Raw genomic sequence first — 25,705 nt, 5'->3', positions numbered from 1 at the left:
CTGGACGTTTCCTGTAAAGGGAATCCTAGGAATCCTACGGCAAGAGGCCTCTGTGTCCGGCCTGTCACTCAGCGCGGTGATTAGCAGGCTTATTCACGCTGCAGCAGGCGTCTGTGCTGCGTTCTTCTTTCGGCTACACGCCACCCTGTTGTCTGCACGAGCCACATTTGTCTGCTTACCGGTCATCTCCTGCCGGCCAGGTGGGTTGTTTTCGCCTTGTGGCCATTGTGAGTAGTGCTGCTGCGACACCACTGCGTTCAAACTTTTGTTCAAACACCCGCTTCCCTCCTTTTGGATAGATTCACGAATGTCATTGCCGCGTCCTATGGTGACTCAATGTTTCACTTAGGGACGACCAACCTGCTTTTCACGGGCAACAGCATTTTCCCTCCCACGGGCTGTGTGGGAGGGTTCCGATGTCTCCGCACCCTCGCCAAGGCCCCCGTGAAATGTCAGTACCGGGCACGTACCGCGCCTTTGTGTGCGTGCTGTGGGCCCTCCGCGCGCAGCCTGTGTGCCTGGTGGAGACGCTGGCAGGGGTCGGAGACTCGGGACCTGCGGGAATTTGTATACACCCCGCTGGCTCTTCGCTCGCCCACATCTGCCAGCCCTTTGGCCAGCAGGGTGCCAGGTTGCAGACCCTGATGGACGCTATTTTATTAGCGCGGGTATCGGGTGGACGCAGCAAAACTCGTTCAGCCTTTCCCTTTCCCTTTGGCTGGGCATTCGCTTTGTCCCCCCCCCCCCCCACACACACACTTCGATAAACATCCTTGTCCTTAACGAGTGGTCTTAATTCTTTGGGACAGATTCCCAGGAGTGGGGTGGATGGGTCAAAGGGTATGTTTAGTTTGAATTTTAACAGATGTTGCCGGATTGCTTTCTGAAATGGCCGCAAACCGTCACATGCCTGAGCGTGCCCTTTCCTCCACATTCCTGCCGGCAGTTGCTGTTCCCACTTGTTTTTGTTCGCGTCGGTCTCGTGGATGTAAAGTGAGGCCTCCTTGCTTTTTTTTTTTTTTTTTAAAGATTTTGTTTATTTACATTTGGAGAGAAGGGAGAGGAAGGAGAAAAAGAGGGAGGAAAGTATCAGTGTATGAGAAATAGCGCTCGATCGGTTGCCTCTCGCGGGTCCCCAGCTGGGGACCCAGCCCACAACCCAGGCACGTGCCCTGACCAGGAACTGAACCAGTGACCCCTAGGTTCGCAGGCCGGTGCTCAGTCCACTGAGCCACACCAGCCAGGGCGCGTAGCTCCTTCCATTGGCCATTTTTCTGACCATTGTCGACTCCGAGGGTCCTTTCATACGTTTGCTGGCCATTCAGCTTTGCCTCCCTGCTCACCGTCTATTTATATCTAAGCCGATTTCTGCGTCGGTTGTTTGCCTCGTTCCCGTCAGCTGGTACAAGCTCTTTATATAGTGTCCGTTGGCCTTTGGCTGCGCCGCTCAGAAGTGATTAAGAGCACTGGCCATGGGGCCAGAGGCTGGGGGTTGCTTCGGAAGTCAGCCCCTGCCTGGCCGTGCGAGCTCAGCCACTCATTCGACCTGGTTGTGTCTCTGTTTACTCATCTGCAAAGTGGTTGTCGTCGTCGTCGTCACCCTCCGCTGCCCTGCTTCGCCGAGGTGTTCTGGACGTGCACGACTTCATACCTGTCCGGAAAGTACAGCGGGGCCTGGCACGCAGGAAGCTGGTCAACAGCCGGTGGGGACTCTTATTTATGTTACAAATATTTTCCCAGCTCCACCATCTGAGCTGGCTTTATTTGTGGTACCCTTTGTCACACAAAACATCTTGGTGTTTACGTAGTCAAATATATCCACATTCTCTTTCCTTGCTCCTGAGTTCCCAGGCTTGGTCAGGGCGGCATCTCCCGATTTCCTTTGTAATGAATGACCTTCCTCCGACCCTCTGACCCTGAAGGGCACTTCCGTCCCCGGAGGGCACTGTCCTACCCCCTCCATGATCCGTTTCCTGGTCCCCTCCCTCACTCCAGTAAGACGGGTGCTTTAGGACACCTTCATTCCCCCGTTCCTCCTTCCTGCCCATGTGCTCCCTGGTGAGATTCCTGAGCCACGTGGGCTCCCCACGCCTCCCTCCAATCACCGAGGTTGGCTGAGATAGCCCAGTATTTGTCACCATCCCGTAGAGGGTGACCATTGGGTCTCAAGGGTCCTTTCCTTTCACCAGGGTCCTTCTCTGTGACACACAGCCCCGTCTCTCCTGAGCCACTAAGCTGTGAAACGTCAGAGGCCTGCGTTCCTCCCTCTGCTTTCTCTTTTCTCCTCCCCCTTCTCCAGTTTCTTTCTTTTTTTTTTTCAGGTTTAGTTGTGGTTGGTTAGCCTTAAGTAGTTTCCTCACTTATGTCTCCATAATTTTAGTCTTTGTTTTGAGCCATTTCTCACACTGGATCTAATTTGGATCTCAGCTGAGACCCTACTCTCCTTTAACTCATAAACTGAGTCTCTTAAGTTCACAAATCACGTGTTTTAGCTTCTGAAAGTCCTTCGCATGCCGCTCTTGGATCTCCTTCTGTGCTCTTGTTCGTGGGGCTGTAATTCCAGGGCACCTCGTGCACCTGGACAATGGGTCAGAGGGAAAGTCTCCTGGTCGTAAGAAAGTATACAGCACAAGGTAGCTGATAAAAATAACTGGCCTAAAAAAAAAGTGAGGCCCTGGATGGTGCGGCTCAGTGGATTGAGCACCAGCCTGTGAACCAAAGGGTCGCCAGTTCGATTCCCAGTCAGGGCACAAGCCTGGGTTCCTGGCCAGGTCCCCAGTGGGGTAGAATGTGAGAGGCAACCACACATTACTGTTTGTCTCCCTCTCTTTCTCCCTCCCTTCCCCTCTTTGTAAAAAATAAATAAATAAAAATCTTTACAAACAATCTTTAAAAAAGTGAATTTTGTAGCATGTAAATTATATCTCAATAAAAGAGTATATCAGGAGCTTCCATAGCTGGGAGGGTCCCCAGCCTCTTTCATGCTCTCTGGTCCCTGGCACCTCACCAGTGAGTGGTAAAGTGGGAATTTTGCCCCAGGAACATCTGATTTCAAAGGCCCTTCTCTCTTGCCTCTGCCATCCCCTGTTGGTACCATGTAACCCAGCAAGCGTCAAGTTCAAATTGAGTTTGAACTGGATTCTGTTGAGCATTAAAGGTGTTTGAGGTAGGAGAAGGGGCATAAATTCAATTTTTATTTTAGAAAGATAATTCTTAGGAGCTTTACATGACAATTCTCTGTTAGAACTAATCACAGTAGATAAAAATATTGAGGGAGGTTTTTTTCTTGGTTGACTATAATAATTTGAGTAGTTTTATAAGTTGTTTTTTTTTTTTTAAATCATGACTGAAATAGCCTCTATGGGAACCCTAGAGAGCAGTGTCATTTTTTTCTCTCAATTTTTCAGAAACGACAACGACAACAAAAACCCCATGCAGGCCAGTGCATTTGGAGCTCGGTTTCCATCACAGAACGAAAGGTAGGTGAGGGCAGAGCAAAAGCAGGTGGGCAATGTTTGCCTATGAAAAGTCAACCTGCCCTTAAGGCGAGGCTCCTACTTTGTCTAAATTTGCATTCCTCTGCTGTGCAGCACAGCGGGCCTGGTGCAGAATTCCACTCCGATGTATAGCCTCTGAGCGGTTCTAAACAAACACAGTTGATGATCCGGCCAAGCTGTGAAACCGCAGGCGGACTGAGGCCCACGGCGCGGGGCGGGGAGCGGTTTGCGGTTGTGAGAGCGTGAAACACAGCGTTTATCCTCTTCTTGTCGTTTATGAATTACTGCATTATTTTCCACACACACAACCGGAACCCTACTACCGCCACCCCCCGCACAAGGAAGATGATCACACGCTGGGCTTGTCTTCTGGGGCCACCATAAGGAAGGGCCGCAGAGCGGGGGCTCCGACAACAGACCTCTGTTCTGGCCAGAGTGCAAGAGAAGGTCCCGCGGGGCGGATGCACACCGCACTTTGCGTGACCGTCTGCGCGCACGAGATCCGCGGGCCTCTGCTGATCGTCTTTCCAAGTGGAAGCGAAGCGTCACGCCTGGAGTTGGAGCCCGGCTCCCATCCCTTTCCCTCCTCCCGTCCCCAGAAGTGACCCTGCGGTGACTGTGCCTCCTTCGCAGCCATGATTTCTGATTTATTGCATACTGACGTTTCCCAAAACCGCGATAACTTGAGGAGCGTGTCGGAATCATTTACATAAATGATACCATACTGCATGTGTCTTTTGGCGACTTGCTTTTTGCGCTAGATGTTATGCTCCAGATTGGGCCCTGTTGCTACAGGTGCTGTGTCTTCACGGCTACAGTGTCCCTGTTGGGTGCCAGTATCACCAGCACTTAAAGGTTGGATGACATTGGGAAAATTATGCGAACCCTCTCGGCCTCAGAGTTCCTTATCTGCGAAATGGGAACGGCCCCTTTCACACCCCGTGAAGGTCCCGGCAGGATGACAGGAGGTCGTCTCTGTGGGACGCTGAGCACGGGGTCAGCACCGGGCAAATCTTTGTTACAGTAACAGGCGGTGATCAAACGCTGATGACAAACGTGGCATCTTTCGATTGTGAGCCTGTCTCTGCATCGTATTGCTTTAGCAACACCAAATTGGATCATCCCTACCGTTGTCCCACTAAAGCATCACATTCCAAAGGGGGGGGTATTTGTCTCTATGCTGTATGTAAAGAAACCCACTATTTTTCCCCCTGACCACATCATAGGTCCGTTCAATTTCTCATCTTGTTTCAGTTGCTTTGGGAATGTCACCCTCTGCTCCTAACACCTATTTTTTAAAACATTTTGTTTATTTTATTTTTAGAGAGGGCAAGCGAAGGAAGAAGTGTGAGAGGAACATCCATATGTGGTTGCCTCTTGCACGCCCCCTACTGGGGACCTGGCCCACAACCCAGGCATGTGCCCTGACTGGGAATCAAACCGGCAACCTTTGGTTCGCAAGCCCGCACTCAATCCACTGAGCCACACCAGCCGGGGTGTCCCAACACATATTGGTGGCTATATATCTCTCTGCTCTGGGTGCAGCCAGAGTGCTGGGTATGTCAGCATGAATTCAGGGCCCAGAAGCACCAGCCTCTCACCTGACAGGGCCATGGCACGGTGGAGTCTGCGCCGGGCCTGATGACTGTAGTGCCGCCTGCACACACCCCCTCTCCGTGGGGGGGCGGGGGGGCCCTCTGTTCACTCTGAGCCCGAAGAAAACCCAGCACTAGTGGCAACACAGCCACGTTTCCTTTGTCATTGAAGACACGAAACTTAGTGAACAGAACGACATGGGCAGGTACTCACCGCAACCAGACAAGCCCGAGATTATTTCTTTGGCCCAAGTTGATTAAGCAAAATGAACAGTGACAGGACTTTCGTTCTCCAGAAAGCCCTTCGAAAGGGCTCTAGAGCTCAGAAACGGAGGTCCACGTCTGAACGGGTTTGGGACAGTGTCAACTGCATCGCTTCCTGAAGGTCGGCGACCTCTCTCCGTTCTCTTGGGACGAGAATGTTGTCACATGGCGGAAATTGGGGAGCAAGAGACTTGAGGTGGACTCTGCTGAGAGCCCAAGCAGGCAGTTCAACTCGCTGAGACAAAAGGTGACCTGAACCGGTATCAGAGGAGCGCAGGGCAGAGAGCAGCTTCTTACACAAACAGTAGTCAGAAATGCCCTTCGCCCTGCGGCGTCGGGACTGCTCCTTGACCCCTTTGGGAAGCGGGGCCGGGATCAATCACATTCTCTCCTGGGAGAGTCCGACCTGAGAGACACAGGCATTGAGCACCGAGTCACGGTCACAGTTCAGCAAGGGGCTGCAGGCCACGAGCTTGTCGTCTGCAGCCGCCGCCCACACCTGGCTTCACATCCTTCTAGTTGGTAGGAAGTGCGCTGCCATCTCTCCAGGATTTTCCTCTCTTTTATTTATTATTATTACTATTATTATTATTATTATTATTTTGCTGAAGCTAATTTGAACTTGGTGTCAGTTATTTGCATCCAGGAGGACCTTGAATGAAACAAGTATAAGAAGGCATCTTCTGCCCTGGCTGGTGTGGATCAGTGGATTGAGCGCCAGCCTGCGAATCAAAGGGTCGCTGGTTCAATTCCCAGTAAGGGCAGGTGCGTGGGTTGTGGGCTAGGTCGCCAGTTGGGGACACAGGAGAGACAACCACATATTGATGTTTCTCTCCCTCTCTTTCTCTCTCCCTTCTCCTCTCTTTAAAAATAAATAAATAAAATCTCTAAAAAAAGAAATGAATATGCTCACACACACCAGACTCATTCTCACCCCGGGGCCTTTGCACTTACCATCCCCTCTGCCTAGCATGCCTGTCCCCTGGATTTTTGCAGCATTTGCTCTGTCTGGTCATCCCTGGTCACTTTTCAGTAGAGATCGTCCCAGTCATCCCAGCCCCACTCCCTCATTAGCCTGTTCCCTTCCCCGCTTTTGCTGTCTTCGTAATACTCAAGGGTGAGTCCCCTTTCCATTCACTGCAGGCTTCTTTTCTGTATGCCTCCCTGCCTTGAATGCGAGTTCTTTGAGAAGAGGGTCTGAGGCACCTTGTTTCTTGCTTTATTTCCACCCACCATCCAAAGCAGGTGCTGCTTAATTTGCAAATCTAATGAAAGGAAGGAACAAAAGGGAGAGCGTGGGTTTCAAGTTCTGAACAGGGTGAGATCAGAGCTGCCAGGCTCCCCCACCGCCAACACACACACACAGAGGCCAGGGAATCCCTGCCTTGTTCTGCTCGCCTCTGCCCGCTTCCGCTTCGGGTGATCTCTGCTTTTACTGACTTTCTACCTCTAGGAGTCGGAGAACCAGATAGGCAAAGTGCTCCGAAAACACTCCGAAGAAATTCAGGGAGGGCTCCTATCTCCTTTCATTGGCTGCCATGCAGCTGCGGCTGGGGGCCTGAGCGTCTGCTCTTCTTATCTGCATCTGCTTCGCAAGAGCAGGCCTGGTCTTGCTAAAGAATCCAGGAGGGACGGAAGCTGGAAATGAAAGCGCAACAGAAACTGGGACGGGTGGCAGACTCACACCGGGACATCTCCTTTCGGTCCCAGAACTGCGAACTGAAACTCTTCCGCAGGAAGTTCTGCCTTCCCCCTCCTAGGCAGAAACCCCAGTCTGGCCTGATTCCTTTTTAAGTACACAAACAATAATAGCCACAGTCACCAAAGCTTTAATAGAATGTAAAACGTTCTTGCAACTCTGACTGTAACTACCCCTTTGAATGGAATGGTTTTTGTTATCCCTTGCCCTGCCCTACCCTGGTCCCAATGCCTACGGAGATTTTCCTTCAGTGTCTGTGGTGTTTCTCATGTTAGAGGAGACGGTATTTTTCTACCAGGACGCAGGTCCCAACCCCTAAAGCTCTCCTCTTAAGAAAGAAGTTCCATTTCTGTGAACTCTCACCCAGGCACATGCAACACCAGACTGTGAGTCCCACATCAGCATTTATTGAGGTGGCAGATTCTTGTAAGGACAGAAACACAAGCAAATGAACCCGGAGGCATCTTCCCCTTTAAGCATCAGGCTGCGTTTCCCTCTTAATTATAAAAGCAAACAGAGGTGGGAAGCAGCTCTTTGCCCTGAAGCCTTTTTAACTGCTCAAGCTTCAAATGAGTGTAAACAGGAGGGGATGGATTAATCACAGGCTGTGCAACAAAGGCCATTTTCTTTCCCTTAGTAACTTGGCTCCATACCACCCCTCGGGGCTAATCCCCCTCTTGCCACCGTTGGAGACTCGGACGTTAACCAGCATCCACGAGTCCCTTTGTCTAGTCCAGTTCTGCTAAGGCTCAGGCCAAAGATGAATGGACCCCACTCATCGCAGCGGATCTGCTGGCTTATAAGATGGTATCTGGGTTCCTTCCAGAAGCAGTAACTCCTCTCCGATCACTCAGCTCTCCGCTTCTCAGCCAGAGCCACGACCAGGCTGGGTATGGCCCCAGGAGGTGAGACCCATACACGTCTCAGGCAGCTGAAGGGAAGGCGCCGGTGAATCACAGGTGCTGGTGTGCATCCCTGCGGCTCCAACTCCACTTGGCAGAAGCACAGCCGGGGTTGCCACCCTCAGTTCTGCAAGCGTCCAAGAGGGAGCGGGAGGTTCCAATGTCTGGGCACTTGGTTCCCCGGCTCCGCCGGGATTTCCAGGGTGGCTCTCTGTAACCAAGTGGCCCACCCCGCACCCCGCTTCTCTAAATCAGCTTCTCCAAGTCTGGAAGTTCCAGGAAACCCCAGGCCAAGTCTAATGACGTTACTGTGCACCAGCCCAACTGTTTCCCCAGTGAGCTCGGTTCTTGGTGGAAATCTCCCTCCTTGGGTGGGTGATTTAAGTAGAGCCTGCAGTCGGATCGGGCGGGCTCCACGACTCGTTGCAGTCAGTTATCAGCGTGCTGGGGATGGTTCTGGCCGCGCTCACATCCCCCGTGAGCTCCATGCTTGTGCTGCGGTTGTTTTCCGGCTCCTCCGGCTTCTTCCGGATGTAGCGGTTGATCAAGGTGGAGAAGAAGTTGGGAAAAGACGGGCTGGAAAAGTAGTACACCAAAGGGTCCAGCATGCTGTTCATGTAGGTGAAGCTGAGCGTGATGAAGAAGGCCAGGTCCACCGAGCGGTAGATGTCGCAGTTCTTCGTCCCACGGGTGTGCAGGAGCCAGAAAATGCGCATGCGCACCGCCACGCTGGGCAGGAAGCAGATGACGAAGACCACGGCCACCACCAGGACGAAGGTGATGGCCCTCTTGATCTTGGCATGCCGGTCCATCTGCCGCTGCCGCAGGCTCCAGATGATCTGGACCGAGCAGAACAGGATGATGCCCAGGGGCAGGAAGAACTCCAGGAGGAACATGGCGTCGTGCCACCTGAAGGTGTAGCAGATGCTGAAGCTGCTGCACAGATAGGCGTCGCGGTTCCTGATCAGCATCTTCTTGTACAGCAGGTGAACCGTCAGGCCGATGGTCAGGGCCCACAGGAAGCAGGAGATGATGGCCGCTGTCCGATTGGACATCTTGTTCAGAGCGTGGTGGGGGTGGACCACCCGGAAATACCTGTCCACGGCCACCACCGTGAGGAAGATGATGCTGCCCTGGCGGTTCATGGCCAGCATGAAGAGCATCACCCGGCACGGGATGTCCCCGAACTTCCAGTCCCACTTCCTCACGTAGTTGTCCAACAGGAACGGCAGGCAGATGATCAGGAGAAAGTCCGCCACGGCCAAGTTGAACAGGAAAATCCGGCTGGATTTCCAGGACTTGAGGTGGAAGCAGAAGATCCACAGGGCAAGGCCATTGCCCAGGAGCCCGAACACGAACTCCAGGCCCAACACCGTCGGCAGGACGTGGGCAATGAAGTCATCCCGGAACACACAGCAGCTCTTGTTGCGGATTTGCAGAAAGTGATCCTGCTGCTGGTGCAGGCGCATGGGTGGGCCGGGGCAGGTGCTCGGGGGGCCTCGCCTGGCCAGTGCTCCAGGGAAGAGGTGTGTGCCTGTGTGGCGGGCGTGTGGCTGGGCGCCTGCCTTTATGTCATGTCAGGGTGTTGTAATAGATGACTGAATGGTTACCAGGAAACTACGAAATCGCTTAAAAAAAAAAAAAAAAGCCGGCAAGGCTCTTATGCAACCTGCTCTTTGCATAAATAAGTAATAAAAATCCCCAGGGCAGACAGGAACCCACAGAATTTTCTCAGTGTAAAGGATAGGTTTGGGCAGGCTGTCATGTGTGAATTGTGGAAATGCGGGGGGCGTCCCTTCGGAAGCCTGTCTACTGAGCGCTTCGTGTTGGAGGGTTAGTTCGCTGTCGCGTGGCTGGTTCGCAGCATTAACATCAACGGCAATAATAACGCCCTGTGCGGAGCAGCCTAGGTTTCCAGAAACCTTCACAAAGAGCATGAAATCTTAGCATGCAAATGACTAAGGGAACAACAGCCATAAGGCCCAGAAGACAGAAATTGTCTATTTTACGAGAAGAGAAGTGTAGGGTGTTATGTTCCCGTGCCATCTTCTCTGTCCAAACACGGACTGGCTGCTTTTCCCTACCAGAACTCTGCCATTGATTCCTACTTAGCAGAAGGAAAAAAAAAAAAAAGCTAGTTATGAGCAGCATAAAATTTCCTAAGATGCTGGAAAATATGCCAGGGGTACGTTGCCATAAGTGGAAGTTTTTGTTTGTGTTAGATTTTGATATGCTTTCCTGCTCAAGTGATCTATGCTCAAGTATGTGATGTTTAAATAGTAATCAGCTTTATTTTTCAGATCAAGGACGTGATGTTTTAAAAAAGTAATCAGCTTTGTTTTTCAGAGCAGTCTGAGGTTCTCAGCCAAACTGAGCAGAAAGTGCAGAGAGCTCCTACGGAACTCCTGCCCCCGCGCAAGCACAGCCGCCCCCACTACGCATGTGGTAGTTTAAAGGCCCCCATTCTTTTTGGATAATTAAACTTACAGTGATGGGACTGAAGAGGACTTTTAACTCTGCTTCAATGCAGGTCACCAGTTCACACATCATTTCTTTGCTTTTCAGCATAATTGAGTGCAACCCGACTGAACATTTCTACCCTGGGATATTTTGGTCTGTTGAATTCTTGCTTTGCTAGAAGTTTCTAAATTTCTTCTACTTTGAGTTAGAAATAGGAAATGTTTTCTTGTTTTTCTTTTCTTTTTTTTTTTTTTTTTTAGGGAGAAAAGAAAGGAGGGAGAGAAGCATCAGTGTGAGAGAGAAGCATCGATTGATTGCCTCCCATTTCGCCCAGACTGGGGATCGAACCCACAACCCAGGTATGCGCCCCAACCAGGAATCAAGCCCACAACCTTTTGGTTAGAGACGATATACTCCCACTGAGCCCCACCAGTCAGGGCAGAAAATCTGTTTCTTTAGTCGCACACCCCGGTCTGAGAGCAGAGGTCTGCACGCCCTGGACTGCACATGAGTCAGGGTGATCTAACCTCAGACTCTCGCAGGAACCAGACATCCTTGATGACAGAGGTGATGATAAAGGCAAAGTCGGCACCGACCTTGCAGGGAGCTTCTAATGTGTCAGGCCGCATGCTCGGTGCTTTAGACCCATGCCCTTGTCCTACCCTGGCTGCAGCGCATAAGGCAGGGACTGTGGCTGATTCAGATTTCCAAATGAGGAAAGCGGAGCTCAGAGAGGTTGGCACATATACGCAAGGCTGCCCAGCTGACAGAGCGGAGCCTGGGTGTGGACCTGGCCCCCGGCTCAGAGCCCGTGTCCCTGACCGCCGCACACACAGCCTCGCCCGCGGCCGTCTTGCCCATCAGGCTGCGCAGCATTGAGGCCGCACTCCGTGGGTGTCCTAGGGCCCCAGTGAAATGCCTGGTATTTATTTCACGGCCTTGCTGCCTGTGACTGTCACGCTCTCTTCTGGGACGCATGTAGACCCATCCCTGACATCCGCGGACTAACCCTAAGGGTCTTCATTAACTAAAAGTCAGACAAACTGACTATTCAGTTATTTCTGAGAGCTAAAGCTGGCAAGGGATCCTCCCTTTCTAAATTTTGTAATTTTATAATATTTGTGTGTGTTTTTTAAACAATGATGATCATAGACGAAATTAGAAAAGAGCAACAGATATATTGTTAAGTTTGAAGAAAGAGAAAACCTGGAGAGGCTGGTGATGAACCCCTTAGACCCTCAGCTTCCTCGTGTGCTCATTCAGGGGCTGCGCCGCCTTCACGCTTCCTTCCAGTTCTCACATCTTGGGATCCTAAACCAGCAATTTTCCACCGGCATGCCGCAGGAATGTTTAAAACACGCACTGCCTGGCTCTTCGGTCAGGGGCGCTGACCTCTTGTCCCTTAGCCTGTCAAATAAAAAAATGACAGCAGCCAGCTGGTGTGAATGAATCAAAATTATACCTATTTTTTTGTAAGATTGGCAAAAAAATATATTTTTTGGTGTGCCGCAGACTTTTAGTAATTAGTCCACATGTGCCCTGAGATGAAAAGGGTTGGAAACCACTGTTCTAAGCCAGAATTTCCTGTCACCCAGGCGGAATGTAAGTTCTGGCCTCCCCGGGCTCTGGCACCCGCTATGGAATTTCCGGTCTTCCCACTCCACGGTGGGCATGTTTGGTCTTGTGCGCGTCCTTTGTTTATGTATTTTTTTCTTACTAGTGCATGAGTTGTACAGAAACTCGTTATAATGAATCATGTCATCAGCTATCGCAGTGATTCCACCGAGTTTTGGGCCAAGTTCACTTACAGTCTACGACTTTCACATTAACTTGAATCTCTATGCCTTATGCATTCCGGCCGGAGTGTGTGCCACTGAACTGGGTGGAACTAGTTTTTAAAATGAAAGCTAGTAATAGCGACCATTTATCAACAGTTTGCTCTGTGGCAGGCACTTGTAGATGTAACATCATTTTTTAAAAGATTTTATTTATCTTTGGAGAGAGGAGAAAGAAGGGAGAGAGAGAGGGGGAGATAAAACATCAATGGGTGGTTGCTTCTCATGCACCCGCACTGGGCACCTGGCCTGCAATCTAGGCATGTGCCCTGACTGGGAATCGAACCAGCAACCCTTTGGTTCTCAGGCTGGCACTTAATCCATTGAGCCACACCAGCCAGAGCTCTAGTCCTCACAAAAACCCTACAAGTACTGTCCTGATCTTATCCTCATCCCCATTTTGCAGATCAGAAAACCGAGGCTTAGAGGGGGAAGTCCCTCACTGCCTGTCCTTGAACCCTGTCTTTGCTCTCATGAGTCTAAGGGTTGGCTGGGCCAAGCCGGGCAGCTCTCTGTTGGGGTCCTTCAGGGGACGCCTAGATCCAGGCAGAACACTAGGCCTCCTGTCCCTCTCCACGTAGTCTTGTGTCTCTATGTGGCATCTCTGGGTAGCATCTACATATAGCCCCTTCCCACGTTCTTTCCACGGGGCAGGCTAGATGTCTTATCAGACTGCTTGGGGCTTCTAAAGCCACAGAAGCTGCCCTTTTTCATGCCTGGGCTCAGAAATCCCAGCATGTCACCTCCGCCACACTCTGTGGATTAAAGCAGGTCACTGAGCCCTTTCCCATTCCACTACAAGGGGGCCCTGGAGCAGGGGAGTGCAGAACGCAGGGGACATTGTGGCAGACCTGCTTCGCAGATGGCAAACGACACTGAGTTGGGACACTTGCCTAGTGGGAAATAAGAGACTTCTGGACCGCTGGTGAAGACAAGGAGGAAGGAGGAACTGGGGGTGAGAGGAGGTGGAGAGGAAGCTGGTGATGCTGACTGGCAGGGGGACATAAAAAGAAAGAAGAAGAGTGTCAGAGATCTCGCTTCCTGGCCATTGGCGTGGCTCCCATAAAACCTTATAAAAATTCAAAAATAACAATAAAAAGAAAGAAGGAGGGCAGTCAGGGTTTTGAAACACAGTGCTGAATTTAATGTTAAACACCTAAGGGCATGTACACTTGAAACCTATATAATTTTATTAACTAATGTCATCCCCAATAAATTCAATTAAAAAAAACCCCTAAGGGCAAACCAGAATAATCAAATGATCTTGAAAAAGAAGAACAGTTAAATAACACACACTTCCTGATTTTAAAACTTGCTGCAAAGCTTCAGTAATGAAGGCGAGGTGGTCCTGGCGTGAGGACAGAGACTGAGGGCTCAGAAACCCCCGCGGGCACTTGTGGTTGGCTGACCTTTAAAAGCACGCTCGGACAAATCAATGGGGGCTCGGACAAATCAATGGGGGACAGACCAGTCTTTTTAAAGATTTTATTTATTTTATTTTTAGACAGAAGGGAAGGGAGGGAGAAAGAGAGGGAAAGATACATTAATGTGTGGTTGCCTCTAGCAAGCCCCCTCCTGGGGACCTGGCCCGCAACCCAGGCATGTGCCCTGACTGGGAATTGAACCAGCAACCCTTTGGTCTGAAGGCCAGCCTTCAATCCACTGAGCCACACCAGCCAGGGCCCGACTAGCCTTTTTTTTTTTTAGACTAGTCTTTTTGATAAGTGGTGCTGGGACAATTGGATAGCCACACACAAAAGAATGAAGTCGGGCCCCTTCCTCGCACTGCAGACAAAACCGAACACAAAGTGCATCACAGACCTTAATGTAAGACATGAAATTCTTAGAAGAAAATGGAGATTTGGGGCTTCATGACCTCGGTGTAGGCAAAGCTTTCTTAGGCGTAACACCAACTCTGCCAACAACGGAAGAGCAATTGGACTTCATCACTTTAAAGGAGTAAATTTTTTTTTACAAAAGGAGAAAAATTAAGCAAACACAATGAGTAAGAGCCTGTTGGCAAGAGTGTTGGAGAAGGCCCTGCATCCAGAGCTGGCGGGAAGTGTAAGTTGGTTTAACCTTGCTGTTGGGCAGTGTGTTGGTTCCTATCAAGATGATAACAGAAGCTGATACAATAAGAGCTAATCCCAGAGAATGAACACAACTGATAGAAGCAGCACTTACCCTGTGTCCAGCACTGTTCTAGGTGCCGTTGCCTTTAAACTCATTCAGTCCTCACAGCACACCTTTGGGGCAGGTGCTGTTCCTGTCCCCATTTTGCGGACAATGACGGTAAAGCATTGGCAGGCTGAGTAACTGGCCCGAGGTCACACGGCCAGGAAGTAAAGGAGACAGTATCTGACTCCAGGCAGACTGGCTCCGGGGCTCAGCTCTCAGCCACCGTGCCTGTCCTCTGGTCCAGCACTTCCGTGTCTAAGGATCTAGCTTCCAGCCCTGGCTGGTGTGGCTCAGGTGGTTGAGCACTGGCCTGTGAACCAAAGGGTCACTGGTTCGATTCCTAGTGAAGGCACATGCCTGGGTTGCAGGCCAGGTCCCCCCCAGTGCAGGGCACACCAGAGGCGACCACACGCTGATGTTTCTGTCCCCCTCTTTCTCTCTCTCTTCCTCTCTCTCTAACAATAAATAAGTAAAATCTTTAAAAAATTACAAATTATTGCACTCATATTATCACCCTACCAACCACACTCAGGTAGGCGTTACTTCTGCAGGGCCCTGTAGATTTGTGTATTATTTGCATTTTGAATAAAAACATATGTGCCTTCTGTACTCAGAGAAATTTAATTCTTTCTTAAAAAAATAATAATAATGGCATCGGAAAGGCTGTTCAGGAAATCTCCTGTCTGGGCGGATGTCACGCAGCCCAGCCTGGGCCTCTCATCCCTGGTGGGTGGCGGACCCCCTGCAGTTCCCACTCTGCTCTCCCACATCTCTAACTGGAACGCCTTTGCCCACGGAGCCGTCTGCTTGCTTCCTCTCTGTCCTGGAGACCGAAGTTCATGAGTCACTTCCTCTGAGAAGCCTTCCCCCACCTAAGCCAGGATGAAGGGGTGGGTTCTCCTGCAGAACCCCGTTTCCTACGTTTACTGCAGCTCCCCCGAGGGGAAATTTTGTTTTTTCCTTGGCTTCTACCATAGAACCCGTGGGCTCGGGAGCTGTGTTCTCCGTGGTGTTTCTGCTATGCCTGCTACAGAGCTGGTGCCCGAGCAACATTCCCCGAAAGGGGGGCCGCATGAACGGATGCATCTTCACGAGGCGTGAAATGTCGACCCCTTCCCACTCCCACTGTCTCATCCCCGGAAGCTGAATTCACATGAGGCCCCTCTGTGAGGCCATCTGTTTACTTCATCTCAACATCTGCCTGTCTGTCTGTCTGTCTGTCTAAAATGTAGGGCCTCCGGTTCACAGATGCTCTCAGAAGGGCCCTGGGTTTAGTGCAATGCTCTGCTGCCTCCACCATGAAATTCTTCATACTTTTTTGAACAAGGGGCCTGGCGTTTTCATTTTGCACGGAGCCCGGCCAGTTGTGGGGCTGGTCCCAAAGCCATTTATGCAGTCCCGGGGACGGTGGCGTCTCGACTCCCGCGGGCAGCCTCTGGGGACTAGAAGGTCCAGACAGCCCTCGAGGTGAGACGGCACCCACCTTGTTGTAGAACCTCCAACAGCTGGCTGAACCCCGGTGCGCAGAACTCTCCCCCCTCTCAGCAGCCCCTGCGTCTGGTGACTTCATCTTAACCCTTTCACTTTTCAGCAAAATATTTTTTTAATGTTTCCATTACAGTTGATGCACAATATTATACTAGCTTCAGCTGTACAACGTTGGGGTTAGATATTTACATAACTTACAAAGCGATCACCCTCGTCAGCCTAGCACCCACCTGGCACCAGACGGAGTCATCACAATATTCTTCACTCCGTGCTGGACTTCGTGTCCCCCGTGACTGTTCTGTGGCTGCCAGTTTGTACTTGTCACCCCTTCACCTTCTCGCCCATCCCCCCCACCCCCCTCCCATCTGGCAGCTGTCAAATTGCTTTCTGGATCTACGGCTCTTTTCTGTTCTGCTTGTGCCTTTCCTTTGCTTTTTAGATGCCGCATACAAGTGAAATCCTCTGGCACTTGCCTTCCTCTGTCGGACTTCTTTCCCTCAGCACGGTTCCCTCCAGGCCGCCGTGTTTTTGCAGAAGCAAGACTTCATCCTAGTCTGTGGCCGAATCGTACATATTCTGCTGCATCTACGCCTGTCCTTCCTCCACTCGTCTACTGATGGGCACTCGGGCTGCTTCTGTGTCTTGGCTATTTTAAATAATGCCACAATCAACATATGGATGTACATGTCTTTTTGATTTAGTGTTTTGGGTTTCTTAGAATAAATACCCAGAACTGGAATCCCTGGGTCCATCTTTGTCTCTTGTTACAGCCTGTGTAAAAGTCTATTTTTTAATCCCTTTACCTGTAATCAACAGTGAGGAAGCCCATTCTGAGAATAGATCAGAACCGGAGTTTTTACACTATCAGCACCAGTAAAGGTACCTCTTTTTTTGGTACAGTTTCTATAGAATACATGGTCTAACATTCATTCTAGCTTTTATGTGAGTTTTTCTGAAAGACCCTGAGAAAGGGGAACGGATCTTTTCTTCCAAATTGATTGCGTTTTCCTATTCCAGGTAGTTTTAAACAGTTTTTGTCAACAAAGCTATCCTCCCCCTCCTTACAATTTCTGAGAACACTTCTGGCTAAGAGCTGGTTTTCATCACATTCTATGAACCAGAAAGGGAAGCAAAATTGGAGTCAAGTTTGTGGTGGGGTTTTTGACTTTCTTTTTATTTGCTCTTGCTGTGTCTCAGTGCGAACCTCTACCCACCACCAGCCTGCAAAGTTTTTGGATTTTTTTCCCACAGAGGGTAAATTCTTATGAGTCATTTAACATACATAGGGCCACACACACTGGCACGGACTTGCTTTGGGAACCATTTTTATTAAAATGAAGCAACAAAGGAGTAGCCCAGGGAAGAATTAGAACTAAGAATAGAAGTGAAAGCAGAAGTGTGGTTTTCACAGATTTCTATGAGGAAGATACATGTTTCCTTGATGCTGATAAGGATTCTACCCTGGCCAGGAAGCTCAGTTGCCTTGGGCGCTGTTCCAATACACCAAGGCTGCGGGTTTGATCCCCGGTCAGGGCACGTACGAGAATCAACCAATGAACGCATCAATATGGGGACAACAAACCTCTCTCTCTCCCCCTCCTTCCTCTCTCTCTTTCTCTCTCAAAAAAAAAAAAAAAAAAAAAAAATCCTGGCTTTCCCTCCTCCCCAGGCACCTGGGAAGCAGAAGAATTCAGGGAGCAACAGTGCAGTGGCCACGTAGGGGCCCTGAACCCCAAAGGAAATTACTTCCGTGCCTCAGTTTCTTTACGTGAAAAGTAGGCTAACATAAAAAGCCATAAAATGGAGTACTGACTGCCTGTCCCTGGGCTTAACGCTTCCCGTGCACTTATTCAGGCACTCGAATATTTACTGAACACCTACTGTGTGCAGGCCACTCTTCTAGGCGCTGGGGATATAACAGTGACCCAAGTCCCCAGGCTTCAGAGTCTGATATTTGTTGAATCTGCCCAATGACCTTTTGAACTCAGCATTCTTGTTACCCCCGCTTGACTGACGTGGAAATTACAGCTGGAAGTGGTTACGTGGTGTCTGCCCCCAGACCACACAGCTAGTGGGCTGGCTGGGGTGGGGTTCGTACTTTGATTTGTCTGACTTTGCCCGGCCCATGCTCTTCACCAGGCTGTGCGGTGCTGCTGAAAAAGGAAGCGATAAGGGCAGCCTATCGGGGGCTTTGGAGGCCACAGGACTAAAAGCTGGTATAGTCCTGCCCTGACCAATGTGGCTCAGTGGGTTGGACGTCACCCCACAAACTGAAAGGTCTGGGTTTGATCCCTGGTCAGGGCACATGCCTGGGTTGCAGGTTCGGTCCCCGGTCGGGACACGTACAAAAGGCAAATGATCAATGTTTCTCTTCCTCTCTTTCTCCCTCCCTTCCCCTCTCTCTCCCTTCGTCTCTCTAGAAAAGCAATGAAAAAAGTGTCCTCAGGTGAGGACCAAACGAACACCAAACAAACAGACAAACAGAAAGCTGCTCCGGCCCTTGAGTGCACGAGTACCCTGGGGACTGGAGAAAGTGGAAATAAAGACTCAGAGAACGGCCCTCACCACTCTGCGGCCCGAGAATGGAGCTAAGGCTGACCTGGCATCTTCCCCCGAACCCAGGGCAGAACAGCCCATGGTCTCAAGGAATCATCGGCTCTGAGGGCTCCGTGAGGGAACCCCACGGGCAGCCGGGAGCCCACCCTGCCCGCCCTCCCTGTGTGGTGTGTGCGGAATCCCACACTGATGTTTACAGACGCTGCTCTCCAAACTGCTCCACAAGCTGCACTGAAAAGGTGAAGGCCACTGACCTCCCCGCCCCCGCCCCCCGAAATACCTTTGCTATCATGTAAGCGTTGACTAACGACCTTCCAGGTAAAAGGACATAGCACAGAGCCCAGCACAGCCTGTGAATTCAGTAAATACCGCAGCACAAATGGAGGAATCATTTCAACTCATAGCCACCGAACAAGCAGGCAAAGGCAATTCTGCTGGACCTGGCCCTTCCCAGAGGCCAGTGGTTCTTTTTTTCCAGCTCCCACTGGAAAAATCAGGGCAGGTAAACATACCCCTCAGCGTGTTCCTTGAAATGCGAAGGCTTGCAGAAAAATGTGGAGCCCGGAGAAGGGCAGAGCAGACTGTTTTTGCTGTCATTCTCCCTGGGCTCCTGAGCAGTCAAGAAATGAGCAGAACCCACCCCACCCCTACCCCCACCCCCGTGAAGATGAAAACCATCAGACTAAGGCATTCCAATCTGCAGAGCCTCCCTCAGCCCCACATAAAGATGTCAACTTAGTCCTGTTTCTGTTTTCCAAGACAAGGAATGGTTTCAGGTCAGAAGAGAGGAAATACTGGTAAGTCATCAAGTTCATTAACTCCCCGGGAGAGAGAGGACATGATAGGTTTAGTACCTATTTCCTCAGCCGTTGAAAATCCCACTGGAGCCCAGCTCTTCCTGACACCACCCCCTCGCCCCCCCTCTCCCCGCTCCCCCAAACGTTGTCCACTGTCATTGTAATCAGATCCCATAAATTTGACCGACTCACTTCTCAACTGGGACCTTCCAAAAAGCCAGGGCAGCCTGAGGTTTGTTCCCACCAGAGTGAGGAGGTTACAGCCCAGCCCCCTGGCCCTTCGAGTGACTTGTTTCTAAGTCACCAATCTGTCCTGCTCAATTCCGTCTGCCTGTTTTAGGGCCGGCTGCTCACATTTGAAGATCCCACGGCAGCTTGGACTGGCTCTGCAAGCTGTTGGCCATGCTGGCGCAGCTCTTGCGACACAGGTTTGAGATGGGCATCTCCTCCGGCTGCCGTGTCTTGGGGCGCCCCACACACTTGGGTCTCAGACTGCGGATTTTGAGCTTGGTGTAGAATTTGGGGAACGAGGGACTCGAAAAATAATACACCAGGGGGTCCAGCATGCTGTTCATGTAGGTGAAGCTGAGGGTCACGTGGAGGGCCATGTGGACGGAGGGGTCGCAGACGCTGGAGGGCACCGTGCAGAGGAAGTACAGTCGGGCCGACACGCTGGGCAGGTAGCAGGTGATGAACACGGCCGCCACCACCATGATGAAGCGGGTGGCCTTCCTCATGCGAGCCTGCCTGGCCAGCTGCTGCCTCTGCTGCAGGCTCCAGACGACCCTGCAGGAGCAAAACAGGATGATGCCAAGGGGCAGGAAGAACTCCAGCTGGAACATGATGTCGTGCCAGCCGTTGGCCGACTCCATGATGAAGCTCTCACAAGACACGGTCGTCTCTTGCACACACAGGTGGCTCTCCATCAAAAGATACAGCGTCCCCAGGATGACCACGGCCCAAAGGGCGCAGGCGATGGCGGCCGCCGTCCGGTTGGAGATGGCGTTCACTGCGTGGTGGGGGTGGACCACTTTGAAGTACCTGTCCACGGCCACCACCGTCAGGAAGACGATGCTCCCGGCCCTGTTCATGGCCAGCATGAACAGCGCCACCCGGCAGGGAATGTCCTCGAAGGCCCACCGTCTGCCCCGGCGGTAGTAGTCTGTCCGCAGGGGCAGGCAGATCATGAGGAGGAAGTCAGCCACGGCCAAGTTGAAAAGGTAAATCGTGCTCGGCTTCCAGGTCTTCATGTGAAAGCAGAAGCCGCACAGGGCGATGCCGTTGCCCAGGGCACCCAGCACGAAGAACAGAATCAGCATCGGGGGCATCACCTGAGCGATGGGGTCCCCCTGGAGGAGGCAGCACGACCCGTTGTCCATGGTGGATGCAGGGCGAGCGCTCCGTATGCCGGGCGGCCCGAGGAGTCCCCACAGAGACACAGACGCTTATCTGAAGGCTGCCACTCACCCTGCGGCTGCTTTTCTGAGTTCTTCCTGGGATGCAGGTACTGACGCCGACCACACATGTGGGTGGACACAGCCACAGGCAAACAGAAACTGCAGCTGGGAAATCACAGTCCCGGGATGTCCTTTCTCGGGAGCCCGGGTCAGGGTCACAAGCTGCCTGTGCCCCAGGCAGGTAGTCCCTCAAGGCTTTGAAATGCAGGCAGTTTCTCGCAAGTGGTCACTCCGGGAAGCGGCTGGCAGGCCCAGTGAGGTTCATGCTGGAGAGGAGTGGAGAGGTCCGGCCCCAGGATGGCTTTTTTTCCCTCTAGCCTCACGCTTGCTCCGCTGACTGTGCTGGAGAGCGAAAAGCTGCCCAGAAGGCACGAAAAGAGCTTGTTTGTCCTTCCTCCCCCCGGGAGGAGAAATACAAACATTTCCCCGGAGGGAGGGGAGCCGTCCTGGCCTGGCCTTTGCTTCCCTCCCTAACCTTTGCCTGACTGGCTGTGGGCTCCCCTCGCTCTTATCCCCTGGGGCCCTCCCAGGCGCTGCCAGAGAGGCAAGGAGCCACTTCCTGTGCCCACAACCAGAGGCACAGACCTCAAAAATCAGAAGGGTCTGCAGAGGAAAGAAGTTCAGACACTGCACTTGTTGGGAGTTAGAAACCATTTTGTGAAGTCGGTTTGGCCTTTCCTCCCCACATTCCCCACCTCCTTACCCTTTGCCTCCTTCCCTGGACCCAACTGGCCGGTTGCACAACCCGCAAGACCACAGCCTAGACCTGAAGCCGCCGCCCAGAGGTCTGTCTCCCTCGGGCAACCTCTCGGGCGAGCCCATGCCTCCCTCTGCGGGTAGCAAGAGAGGGTTTGGCTCGGAGCTTCCCACTGGCTGTGCGAACAGCCAAACACTGTGATGGGGCGGGGGGGGGGCTGTTTTTATTGTCATTATGTGCTGAGCCCACTGGTGCAGGCAAGTGAGGGTTGGGCCAGTTGGTTAGGGAGTCTATCTCTAAAATTATCACAGGTCGCCCTGGTCAGTGTGGCTTGTTGGTTGACATGCAGTCCCATGACCAAAAGGCTGTAGGTGCGATTCCCTGTCAGGGCACATAACTGGGTTGCAGATTTGATTCCCAGTTGGGGTGCGAATGATCTCTGGTCCAGGCATCGTTGCGACTCTCTCTCTCTTCCTGTCTCTAAAAGCAATGAAAAAAAAATATCCTCAGGCCCTGGCTGGTGTGGCTCAGTGGATTGAGTGCCAGCCTGTGAACTAAAGGGTTGCCTATTCAATTCCCACTCAGGACACATGCCTGGGTTGTGGGCCAGGTCCCCAGCAGGGGGCGTGCAAGAGGCAACCACACACTGATATTTCTCTCCCTCTCTTTCTCCCTTCCTTCCCCTCTGTCTAAAACTAAACAAATAAGGTCTTTAAAAAAAATGTCCTTGGGTAAGGATTAAAAAAAATAATGAATCGTAGGTAAAATTAAACTGCACTGAAGTTGGAGTCTTTGCTAAATTTTCCAGTCCTCTGGTTTTAGATACGATCTGTTGCCCAGTGCCTTTCAGCTCCCAGCTTGGGAGAGGGTGAGGAGAGGGAGCCAGAGGCTGCCTGCTTCCTTCCAGACACAGATTAGCTTCTCTCCACGGAGTCCCGGGCTGCAGCAGACTCCATTCTCCACCGCCCTGCCCCAGCGAGAGCCCCTGCCACCGGCCAGCTGTCGAAGCTGTTGCCTTTCCTGACTGGTTTCTTTTCCTCTAGTCTGTTTCCTGTAGTTCCTCTCCCACGTGCAACATGATTTCTCTAAAATACAGCTATGGTCATATCCTTGACAAATTTCTTTCCTTTTGTTTAAAAGCCAGCATTAGCTCCCTTTGATCTGCCACGGTGATCTCTGTATGGCTTGTGAGCCATACCTGGTTCGAAAACCAGTTGGATTTGGCCCACACGGTTGAAAAGCCTAGGACAGTCCTATTAAAACCTGTATTTCCAGCTCTCTTGGGAAACGGTGAGCTCTGGCTACGCTGGGCCAACCATCCCACATAGTAACCACCAGCTGCCTCAGAGAGCAGCTGCCCCCTCAGGGAGGCCAAGCATTCTCCACTTTGCCGCAGTCCCCACCACTCCCTTCGTGCATGCTCAGCTTCCCTCATGCGCATGCCTGGTCTCTGTGGGATTTTGAGTCTGTCACCTCTGCCCTAGTGAAAGGTCACATTCCTTGGATTAGTGCACAAGGTACTTCTGTAAACCGCCTTGTCCTGGTAGTCTCATAACTTCTCATAAAAAAGTGTGTCCATCAAACATTTCCACGTAGCTCCGCCACTCGTCCACGAGGTCCTTGGAGACCGTGACCTTGGCAGGAAAGGCAGAGACTCAGGGTCGCTTGTCACGAGAGCCCACAGCAGCCGCGTTCACTCAGCAACCTGGGCGATTCTGGGAGAAGGTGTGTTAACTTGTAGGGTGACGAGAACGGGCTGTAACACCCCAAGATGAGGCCGGCTGGCAACTCTGAATGCCTTAATAGGGCAGGCTGGATTTTTCAGCAAATGGAAATGGTCTTCATTCTGCGTTAGCAGATGCTGCTGAGATTCTTGTAAAAATAAGAGTTTCCCTTTTCCTGTGCGGCTAACACCTGCCTTTCTTTCTTTTTTTTTTTCCCTACATTTTTTTTTGGTGGTTTATTCTGATACAGTTGTCTCAATTTTCCCCCCCCTTTTTGCCCCTCCTCCAACCAACCTACCCTACATCTGCCTTTCTTCTCCGTATCCTTTCTGGCTCGTCCAATCGCCTTCCCTTCGCCCTCTGTAGAATTGGCTGGAAGGCAGGGGATTAAGGAAGAAAAGGAAGGGTTCTCATGCTCTGAAAGTCCGTTGTTGACCACATGTGGGAAGGGGGTGCGTGGGAAATCTGTTTTGCTGTGACCCTAAGACGGCTCTGAAGAAACCGTCTTTAAAGATGTGTACCAGGCTTCATTGCTGATCTTATCTGCACTCCCAGCTCCTCACTGCAGCGCCTGCTGCCGAATACAGGCTTTATTGATTTATTGACCGTAATATAATAGTCTACACCAACTACACTTAAATTTTAGAAGTTAAGTTAAAATTTAAAAAAGGAAAAGTAAACAAAGAAGTTTATTTAGTGGACCTCCGAGGTGTATTTGCTAGATGCTTCTGGATCCCCCCAAGTGAGGAAGATTTATGTCTGGAGCTGAGTATTTCGTAGGGGAAATAAGATAAACACAGGGCCCTGCAGAAGTAAGACCTGCTTGAGCGTGGTTGGTAGGGTAATAATATGGGTGTAATAATTTATAGTTTTAATATCAACATTTCACCTAAAATGTCGTATAGTGTGCTTGAGTGTGGTATTGTTATGTTACAGAATGACATGCTTAGGATTTTGTAATAAAAGATTTTGTAATAAAAAAGGAACGTTATTTGTGCCAGACCCTGTATAAAAATAATGAAGAAGAGCAAACAGAATAAGTGGTTTAGGCGATATTTTTTCAAACTGTGGCAGGTATACAACAAATGATGAATGAGGTTATTTTAGGTGATACAGAGTAATAGACACATGTGTTTTGACTTTATCGCTATGACTTTATTTGAATATGTGTTCCAAAAATACAAATGGTACAGTGGAGGTTTGTGAATGAGAGAGTTAAAATTTCTAGGGGCAGAAATGGAAGGAACCGACATAAAAAATGAAGAGCCTGGAGGGGCATCTGACCATCACTCAAGGAGTTTGAATTTGGAGTCTCTGTCACCCAACCGTGAGGAATAGCAGGCCAAGCTGAGAGGACAGTTCTGCAGGGGACCTGGAATTCAGGGGCGGTGGGGAGTCACCTGGGAGGGGATGGCTTTGGGGAGGGTGGAGGAATAGTTGAAAAGGAGGGAAGGGATTTCCCCCTCCCGTCCTCCTGCAAGCCCTGGGGCCACAGCCCTGCCCTTCTGTCCCCTGGGAGTTCTGCAGGCTCACAGCCCACTTCTCCCCTTTCTAGTGCTTTCCCTGCTGAGCCACACCAGAGAGAGCATGCGGAGAGAGCATCCGGATAGCTGAAGCCCACTCCTTTAAGTACCAACACTTACAAACAAGTTTCTCATCCTCTTCCTCCTTGGTTTCCACATCAGACAGAGGGGACTTTGCCCTGTTTGCTTGGTTCCCTTTTCTAACTCACGCACCGGGCCCCTCAGTCTGTCGCCCACACGCCCCGACATCTCTCCACCCACGTTACTACCTCTGCGGCTGGTCCAAGCCTGTGGAGGAATGCAGCCACCTCCTGATTGGTCCTCCTGCCTCCGGTCTTGCCATTCCTCCAATCCATTCTCCCAAACTCACCTCTGATGCTAGTTACCTGGTTGATGCTCACCTGGCTGATGCTCACCTGGGCATGGCTCCCTGTTCTCCTTAGCAAGGAGTTCAAGATAGCTGGTGAAGCACACCTCCTCCCATGTGAGCCTCGCTCCCTTTAGGATTGGAAGGCTGCCTTATAGGGACCTTGGGGACATACGCCCCTCTCCCTGGGCCTGGATAACTCCTCTTCGGTCAGCCTAAGCCTAACCAGCATCTTCCAATAGAACCTTCCACAGTGATGGAAGTGTTGGGGAGCATCCACGTAGCTCTTCAGCCCTTGAAATGGGGCTAGTAGAAACAGAATTTTCCATTTATTTCATTCTAATTAATGTAACATTGAAAAGCCACACGTGGTTTGTGGCCAACATCTAGGAAGCCTCCAACACCACTTCCTCTACTCCCCCAAGCCTTCTGGAGTCTCCCTCTCTGGTCTGGGTTAGACCCTCCTCCCTGCACGTTTCTGTCACCCCCACAGGCCTCGCTGGCCTTCCTCCTGCCCCCTCGCTCCCCCGTCCCTGTGAACACTGGCACTGGGTCTGATTTAGCTTCGTGTGTGCAGACGAAGCCCAGCGCCCGGCATCGAGGGGACACTCAGGAACCACGTGCTGGTTCGATGAACGAAGTAAGCCCAGAGACTCCAGACCGCTG

The 25,705-nt window shown here is 51.3% G+C and overlaps 2 protein-coding genes across 2 annotated transcripts; both read right to left on the bottom strand.

Annotated features, from left to right (window-relative positions):
• Nucleotides 1-7,354: 7,354 nt before the first annotated feature.
• HCAR2 (hydroxycarboxylic acid receptor 2) lies at nucleotides 7,355-9,522 on the bottom strand. The gene is given in 2 exon segments (XM_024566670.3): nucleotides 7,355-8,347; nucleotides 8,350-9,522. Coding segments are annotated over 2 exon segments (1,221 nt in total). The 5' UTR covers nucleotides 9,427-9,522; the 3' UTR covers nucleotides 7,355-8,203.
• A 9,936-nt stretch (nucleotides 9,523-19,458) lies between these two features.
• HCAR1 (hydroxycarboxylic acid receptor 1) lies at nucleotides 19,459-21,017 on the bottom strand. The gene has a single exon (XM_024567181.3). It carries the CDS (start codon nucleotides 20,648-20,650, stop codon nucleotides 19,622-19,624), a length of 1,029 nt encoding a protein of 342 aa, XP_024422949.2. The 5' UTR covers nucleotides 20,651-21,017; the 3' UTR covers nucleotides 19,459-19,621.
• Between the last annotated feature and the right edge of the window lie 4,688 nt (nucleotides 21,018-25,705).

Source organism: Desmodus rotundus, chromosome 7, assembly GCF_022682495.2.
Source record: "Desmodus rotundus isolate HL8 chromosome 7, HLdesRot8A.1, whole genome shotgun sequence".
NCBI classification, from domain to species: domain Eukaryota; kingdom Metazoa; phylum Chordata; class Mammalia; order Chiroptera; family Phyllostomidae; genus Desmodus; species Desmodus rotundus.
Note: the sequence above shows the minus strand (reverse complement) of the source record. Positions and strands in the feature narration are given on the sequence as shown.